The 7,977-nt window shown below is 36.3% G+C and overlaps 2 protein-coding genes and 1 non-coding gene across 4 annotated transcripts; 1 reads left to right on the top strand and 2 right to left on the bottom strand.

The window, feature by feature from the left end:
* Nucleotides 1–234: 234 nt before the first annotated feature.
* On the bottom strand, nt 235–3,842 carry LOC105123925 (protein PHYTOCHROME KINASE SUBSTRATE 4-like). Of its 2 annotated transcripts, XR_841971.1 has the most exons (2): nt 341–3,842; nt 291–307 (listed from the first exon to the last, which is right to left on the bottom strand). XR_841971.1 is itself a non-coding variant. In XM_011023714.1 (1 exon), exon 1 carries the CDS (start codon nt 2,071–2,073, stop codon nt 412–414), a length of 1,662 nt encoding a protein of 553 aa, XP_011022016.1. In that variant the 5' UTR covers nt 2,074–3,842; the 3' UTR covers nt 235–411. The 2 variants fall into 2 exon arrangements, 1 of the variants encoding a protein (XP_011022016.1); XM_011023714.1 differs by having other exon boundaries at nt 235–3,842.
* Nucleotides 3,843–4,244: 402 nt separating this feature from the next.
* On the bottom strand, nt 4,245–6,130 carry PFD5 (prefoldin 5). Its single transcript, XM_011023715.1, has 4 exons — nt 5,850–6,130; nt 5,625–5,728; nt 5,441–5,518; nt 4,245–4,672 (listed from the first exon to the last, which is right to left on the bottom strand). Exons 1-4 carry the CDS (start codon nt 6,004–6,006, stop codon nt 4,589–4,591), a joined length of 423 nt encoding a protein of 140 aa, XP_011022017.1. The 5' UTR covers nt 6,007–6,130; the 3' UTR covers nt 4,245–4,588.
* Nucleotides 6,131–6,192: 62 nt separating this feature from the next.
* On the top strand, nt 6,193–6,264 carry TRNAT-UGU (transfer RNA threonine (anticodon UGU)). Its single transcript has one exon. It is a non-coding gene; the product is annotated as a tRNA-Thr (tRNA).
* The last annotated feature ends 1,713 nt before the right edge of the window (nt 6,265–7,977 follow it).

Below are 7,977 nucleotides of genomic sequence, written 5' to 3' on the forward strand. Positions count from 1 at the left end.
CTATCTTCTTTGTCTTCTTTCAGAGAACTCAAAATTATGTTTTGTCTTCATGCATTTTTGTCTTTCATATATTTATATTTTCTATTATAAAACAGTAAATAAACTATCTAGCTAGTAAGGATATGTCAAATTTGAAGCCACCCATTAATGATCGATGGTGTTGAATTAGGTTTCCTGAAAAAATTGTAGAAAACCACGAGAAAGATTGTTTCTATAGGAACCTCTAATTAGTTATAAGCTGTAACGTTGTAATTGTTCGTTTATTTACTCAGAGAAAGTATGAACTCCCTTCAACAATCAATCAAGAAAAGGTCACAAAAAGAAAGAAAGAAAGAAAAGGAGAAAGAAAGAGTATCTGCTTAGGGAACTGATGAACATGGAAGCAAGCAATTTACCACCACAGCTTGCTTCCTATGTTGCAAAGGGTAAAGACAATCGAGCAGAGTGAAACCTAGCAAGTGGTGGCTTGTTAATCATCGCTGGCCTACTTCCCACATGCCTCACTGTGGAGCTTGCTACTCTTTGTCCCTCTGCAGGCACACATTTCACCGGATTTGGCCCTACACTAACCGCCTTCTCGCACCGACAACTCATCAACAACCCTCCATTACCTCCTCTGTTCTTCCCACCGCCGCTATTCTTTTCATCCTCGCGGCCACGCATCATTGCCGTTTCATTAACTTCTGATGCACTAACTGAGAAGTTAGTAACACTTCCCCTGTCAAACCCTTCTGCTGTTGTCACACTCCAGTCTATGCTAGCCTCGCTTGGCTCATAACATTCTGTTGGTGCAATTGACGGTGTTCTAGGTTCATCAAGACTTTGTCTACAATGCAAATCCCCTCCATTTGTTGCAGCTAATCGCCTTGTGTTAAAGCTAGGAGAATCATCAAGGGAATCGCGATGATTAGGATACATTGCATATGATGTTGTCTGAGTTGAGAAACTCTCAATCTCGAACAAGTCTGAACTTGCATCACTTGCCATATCGTCGTCCATGACTGTGAAGCTTTGACGTCGACGCTGAAGATCAGAAGTTGACTTTGTCGGAATAGGACCTTCAGCTGGCCGAAAAACTTCCAACGACTCGCGGGGTGGATCCTCAAGAGGAGGGTTATATGTAGTTGATGGCAACACCAGTTTCATGGGAGGTGGGGTTTGGCTCAGAATGGGAAAACTGAACCCAGCAGTAGTATCAGTACTCAATGGGCTTGCCGAGGCCGCTACACGTTGGTGGCTTAAGCCTGAAGGAAATCGGCTGTTGTCTGCCAAGATTCGATGAGTATTAGGAATCGCATCACGCCTTTCGAGCTTGCCATCTGCCGACATTCTATGAGAACTGGGGATAATTACTTCACGTCTTTCGAGCCAGTCCGTTGTAGCCGAACTTTTTTCAATAGGATTTTCTACAGGGGTAGGAATCTGAATCTTCTTTTTGAGATCCACAGAGAGTCCTTTAGTGTGACTTATCCGTGATGGAATTCTTGGTTCTGATAGCTTTTCCTCGATTTGAACAGATTTCTTACCTGAACATGGACATTTTCTCCTAAGAAGCCATTTTGTACCAGACCCTTTTCTCTTGTCATCATTTCGAGGTGGGTTTCGCATAGAGACAGCAATAGCACCTGGTGGATTAGACAATAAACCAGCCTGGCTATTCCAACTAGCTTCAGATGAAGCGGTTGGTGTTGCGTGGAAAGAACGAGCTCTATAATTCCTGCCATATCTATCAACCGAAGACGAGGCAGACGACAATCTAGGAACCGTAGGGAAATCATATCGCTCGCATACGCGTTCAAGTTTAGCATTAACTGGAGAAACTCTCTTGCTCAATCTGGGGTCACTGCCACTTTCATTGAAGTACTTCTGTGCATCGAAAATGCTTATCTCAGAATCATCAACTTGAGTAATCTGTTCTGGCATCGGTCTGAGATAGGAAGAAAAGGATGCATCTCTAACAGTTGATTTTTGTGGATAAGAAATGCAAGGATGAGTAGATTCAATGACGCCAAAAATGGGTTGCGGAGCTATGCCTCCTGCAGTAATAGTTTTCATCACTTTCGATCTTTCCATACTATAATTCACACGCTTTCAAGCAATATTCAGATCCAAAAGCACAGAAAAGTATGGGAGAGAAACAGAAATAATGAGAGCACGCACGGGCTGCGCTGCCTCTGAAATTCCCTTGGTTCTACTATATGTAGAGATACAACACCTACTTTGTCCACAACATGAATCAATGATGAAGCAGTAAAATGTTCCTACCTGTTCTTAAGTTACAAACGTACATTCCATCTACCTTTCTACAGGGGAGGGGGTATAATAAAATAGTGGTCTCCACACCCTCTTATGGAGCATTGCACCCGGTCCCACGCAACATATCTACAAAGTCTCTATATCCACGCCTGCATCTAACAGAGGCTCAAGAGACTCCACGCGGCATGAGAATCAGTCGTGGATTCAGCACCAATCCTGGCCTATGACAATGCTCTAGCCTTAGTACTTTCTTTGAAAAAAAAACCATGTTTGGATTACCAAAAGCTACCAGCAACGAGAACATTAACCGTCTTGACCATAACCCAAGCAGTTACTACAATCTTTTACGACAAAGGCCAGCCTATCTAGTCATCTACCAAGCACAAAATGTACAAAAACAAAAGGCATATCACGTTAGATTGAAGGTTTATCATACCCTACGTACACGGCTACCAAAATCAATCAACGTCTCTAGGGATTGGGTTTGAACCACAAGGACAGTGTGCAATAATGTCATCATAATGTTTTCCATCAACCCTTCTTCCTAAATGTCAAATAAACCTGACCCTGCACAGTTCATATCCACATTCCTCTGCCGCCGGTGTCTACTGTCACTTGTGGAAATTGCCTCCAAGACCAGCAACAATAACTCCACCTAATGATCTAGTGTCCACATGATAAGAGAGACATAATTTACAGACACGCGTACAAAAGAAGCAATGAAGTGGGTGGTTTTAACTATTATACTATAGGACAGAAATTGCTGTGGAAGTTCATTCAACCAGGGATTGTCCCAAATCTTTGTCTGTTTACTAACCACTTCACCATATAACCGGGAAAGAAAAATGGATTCTTCAAATTTCTCTTTTTTAAGATGCAATGGCTTTGAATTTAACATGCCTGTCTTGATATTGTTTTGTTTCAGTACAATTAACTTCTCCTTTTCATTTCAACGGTTAAGAGGATGCCGTTAAGGGTCAGCTTTTAAAACTAAATCCTTTCTTAATCGAGGTCTTAACTTTGCAAATTCGAGTCCTAAACCTCATTTATTTGAGGGATTTAGTTTCTCTGGATGTAAAAGGAAAATCAAAACAGAAGGGGTCCATTGTCAAGGACCTTCGCTGTTGAGGTATTAGCGGGTGTATTCATGTCTCACTTTAGGGTTGCAGACAAGGTTGAACCTGAACTCACTTCTTTACTAAAGGAGCCCAACTTGAACATGGATTCTCATGTTAAACATGTCTAGACTTCGTACAGGATTGATTAGGGAACCAAGCTCGAGTTAATAAGAAACTTAAGGATATATGATAGAATGATCCCAAGTTCTGATCATATTGAACCCTGTAATCAAGTGATGACAGCCGAGTCACAATCCCTTTCAATCCAACATCAATTAGTTTAATGAAAGAAAAAAAAACAAATAAAGAATAAAAGAAGATGAGGCATAATCCAGATAACTGCACAACCAAGAAACAATGCTCCTACTGAGCATATAATTATTATTTATACACAAATTGTTGCATTAGGTTCTTGACTAGGTCTGACAAAGCAAAATTAATTTTGCAATTCCAATACATCACTTGTCGTCTTGTAAATATTGGTTTTAAAAATGCTTTTCATTTAAAAACACGTTAAAATAGTTATATATTTATTTCTATTTTTGACATCAACAAATCAAAACAATCCAAAAACAATTTTAAAAAAAAATCAGTAATTTGAAGCTAACCAAAAAAACACACAAATTTTGAAAAGCACATCCAGTAGCACAAACAAACACGGCCCTAGGAGTTGAATTCAGCCCCACTAAGCCAAATTATACAGATCCAACAAAAGCTCTTGGACCACAACCTTTCTATTAGGCAAGCAGGATTAGTTAGAAGTTCAGCACATTAGTAAATTTCAAATACATCAAAAACGAAAGAAATCAATACGGTATGAATCATTGAGAAAATCCGTGGAGAACTGATCAAAAAAGGAAATTAAAATAATGGCAAAGCAAAGTCATAAAACTCATACACACCATCTGAAATAAAAGATTCATTAAACAGATCAACATGCCTTCAAATTATTGAACTACGAGGATACCTCAATGACCTCCCTACTAACAAGATTGGATATTATCATCACTGACTTCACAGTATTTTCGGCGTAATTGGTTAATCCAAGGTTGGTCTCATTTGAATTGAGAAAACTTCTCCTCAGTCCGCATTCAGAAAGAAAAAAATTTGGTGAACACTTACGTCACCTCTAATGCGGTTTTACAGAGCAGTACCTTTACACAAAGCTGGAAATTCAACAATCTAACAAAAAGAGTGCAGAGATTCTGAAAATGTTAAGTTGTAGGAGCCAACTGCCTCAGTTTTGCCTGTAAGATTGCCCCTGCTTCATCTGCTACAGTCTTCTTTTTAGTTGCAAGCTGTAATTTAAGCATTTCAAATTTAGCAATCCCATCACTGAATGACTAGCAAGTAGCGGTGATGGTAACATCAAACCATTGAAAAAGATTGAAGCCTCAATTTCAAAGAAGAAAAGAAAATGCATTTTAAACCCTTCAATTAGTATTATTATGTTTAACTTGATGGACTACTTTTTTTCCCAGCATGCTTCCTTTGACAGGGGATTAATGACAATCAAAATTTCTGCAAGTGTGGTCCTAAATAGAAAACTTGTCAGCTCTCCAATCTTATGCAAAATGCAACAATGGCCAAATGCTGGTATGGTTTGGTGTCAGAAGACCAGTACACAAGGAGTTCAAATTCATTCCAATTTAAATCACATTACCTCATCACAATCCTTCAAAATTGCTGCAATTCTTGTAAGTTGGGACATGAACGGACATCATGGAAGGGACATGAAGAAAACAGGAGTAGAAAGGTGCAACTAAATATGATGAAAATGGATTTAAGCTGACAAATACTTGGGGAAAAGACTGACAGACAATTAGCATTGCATGGTTCAATCAAAAGTTATGATGCGCTATGCAGGTTTAGCACCATACCAATCAGTTAAGCACCCTATCAAACTGCTAAAAAGCAGTTCCTTCTAAAAGAAGACTGCACTCCCCAAACACAATTAGCATCAAAAGAACAGGTTTAAAGAAACCAAACTAAGTGCCCTGTGCAACTATTTCCAAATGCGAACAATTCCGCAACATCCTTAACACAAAGAATGATTGAAAACATACCTCAATAAGCTGATCAAAATTAGACTTCAACAAGTTAATCTTGCGCTCGCAATAATCTTTCCCTTCATTCATTGTTTTCTGTTAACAAAACCAGCAGGCAACCAATCAATGAAGTTAAAACAATCCAATCCGATGCTAAACCACTAAAAAAAAATTTAAAAGCAGCAAGCTTTAACCAACTAACCTCAACAAAATATCCAGTTCCAATATCAACAAGAACTTTATCAGCATCATCAAGTGTACCAGGTACATAAAGTGAAGCAGTTAATGGCACCAACATCTTCTTTCCTAATATTTCAAAAAAAAAAACCCACAAAAACAAATCATAAAGATTCAATCTTTGACTTATAAAACAAACAAAGATCCAAAGAGCTCGAAGCTTTAAGCGAAAAGGCAATAAAGGCTTTACCTTGGGGACGGAGAGAGAGGTCATGAAGTGAAGTGGCGGTGATTTCAAGACGACCAGTGGCTGTCTTGATGTTGTTAAGGCTGTCTTGTAAGAGATTGACTTCAAGATCTGTTTGTTCTTTTAATGCTTTTAGTTGTTCTATACTCATTTTCTCCATCTCAGATGCTCTCGACACCGCTGGACTGGTAGCTCCTCCTTTGGATGATGCCTTGGTGATGGTTGTTGCCTCCTCTTTTTCTCCTGTTGCTTACACTCCTCCTTGTGGTCTTGTCCACTTGTCTGTTTTGACGTGGCGCAATTCAATAAATAAGACGACTTTTAATTTCGAGAACAGTTGTCAAGTGCCCCCATAGCTCAGTGGTAGAGCGTCAGTCTTGTAAACTGAAGGTCTGTAGTTCGATCCTGCCTGGGGGCATTTTGAAAGATTGTTTAGGAGTATTGTTCTAGTAGCTTCTAAATTTTTCAGAAACAAAGAAAATGAAAATAAAAGGAACAAATCAGAATATCATTGTGGTGTTTTACATGATATAGCGAGTGTATTTGTATATTGGTTTATGGTGGACTGATCGATAGTAAAAAAATATTTTAATTTAAAAAATACTTGTAAATTAATAAAAACATTTTTTAATAAAATGTGTATCCAAATAGAAAAGGGCATTTATAAATTCTATCTACCACATTCATATTACATACAAACATAATTTTCTTTTACATGAAAGAACAAAATGTTTTCTTTTCAAGAATTTGACTAACAACATAATACATTGATATATACCAATACAACAAGATTTTCTAATATCATTACTCCCTAATTATTTTTATTCTCTTATATTCTTGCATGTAAGTTGAGAAATCACAAAGTTCTAACATGCTATAATAATTTTTTTCTTTAAAAAATAAAAGACTTTTTATATATATCAGGTATAAAATAAAAGGTAAGGAATTCTAATTTACTGCTCATTTTATGTTAGTAAAGTGCTACATGTTTTGTAAATTTTACCAAAAATTCTAGAATGAGTGTGAAATTTATGATGGGAATTTCAAGGGAATTGCCTTCCTTTAGAGATTTTTTTTTTTAATGATATCCAAACCAACAATTATTTGTTCACAATAACCCATAACTATAACAAAAGACATCTTTAAAAAATAATTTATACAAAATATCTTATGGATCTTCTGGCTCAACATCTTTTCCTCCTTCTTCACATTAATCTTTAACATCTTTGATGTGATGTACCAGGTATATATATTCACATCATTGACCTAGTTGTGTTTTAATTGGAATTTGAGTGGTTTTCTACTAATATCTCTTATCTCTTATTATACATGTATGATTGTTGTGTGTTATTTGTATAAATTATATACTTAAATATTCCAACTATAAAAACTCATAAATCTGTATAATTCATTTACACCTATAGGTCCATTTAGTTGAGCCAAACATATTATATTTTGTTCTAAGAGTTGTTCACTCGTTTTCTATATATCAACAATCATTTATTTTTTAACTCTTTTCAACACATTCTCGTCAAATTCATGTGATGAATAGCTTCAATTAAAATCTAGCGTGCCTAAAGTTGAAATCGTGTGGCTCGTCATATATTCTTAGACAGATGCTATAAACAAACCATAAACTTGATTTCTATTAAGTCCATCACTCATAATAATCTTTAACCATACTATAGGATCACAAGGAGGATGGGTGAAAGTCTCTTTGTCATATTTATCAACAATGTTAGGTTTATGTCTCTCCTATAAAACAAAAAAATCAAAAATAAAAAATCAATTACATTTCATATTATTGATGCTACTAAACAATTTTTAACATCTTAAACCAATAATAAATATCAAAACACTTATAATGAATGCTTCTATTATTTTATCGACCAACTTTTTCTTTTTTTTTTCTCTTCTTTATATGAGTTTTTCCATATAACTTTATTAGAGTCACTTTTCACTCAGGTTGTTTTTTTCTATAAATTAACTAATTTGTTAAAAATCTTATTAATAAAGACATTAATTCAAACTTCAAGAAAAGTAAAAAAATTATATAATAATGAGTTCTTGCTAGGTGTTTAACATGGTGGATAAATAGAATTTCTCCCCTGTGTGTTTGCTCATCAAATTA

This window comes from Populus euphratica, unplaced genomic scaffold, assembly GCF_000495115.2.
Source record: "Populus euphratica unplaced genomic scaffold, PopEup_1.0 scaffold12.1, whole genome shotgun sequence".
Taxonomy (NCBI): domain Eukaryota; kingdom Viridiplantae; phylum Streptophyta; class Magnoliopsida; order Malpighiales; family Salicaceae; genus Populus; species Populus euphratica.

What these genes read in the sequence shown, in the direction of transcription:
- LOC105123925 (XM_011023714.1), bottom strand. Translation starts at nt 2,073, where the DNA reads ATGGAAAGATCGAAAGTGATGAAAACTATTACTGCAGGAGGCATAGCT.
- PFD5 (XM_011023715.1), bottom strand. Translation starts at nt 6,006, where the DNA reads ATGGAGAAAATGAGTATAGAACAACTAAAAGCATTAAAAGAACAAACA. An exon ending in CCTCTCTCTCCGTCCCCAAG is followed by an intron (nt 5,729 to 5,849) that starts GTAAAGCCTTTA and finishes TTGAAATATTAG; the next exon opens with GAAAGAAGATGTTGGTGCCA. An exon ending in ATTTTGATCAGCTTATTGAG is followed by an intron (nt 4,673 to 5,440) that starts GTATGTTTTCAA and finishes CTTAAATTACAG; the next exon opens with CTTGCAACTAAAAAGAAGAC.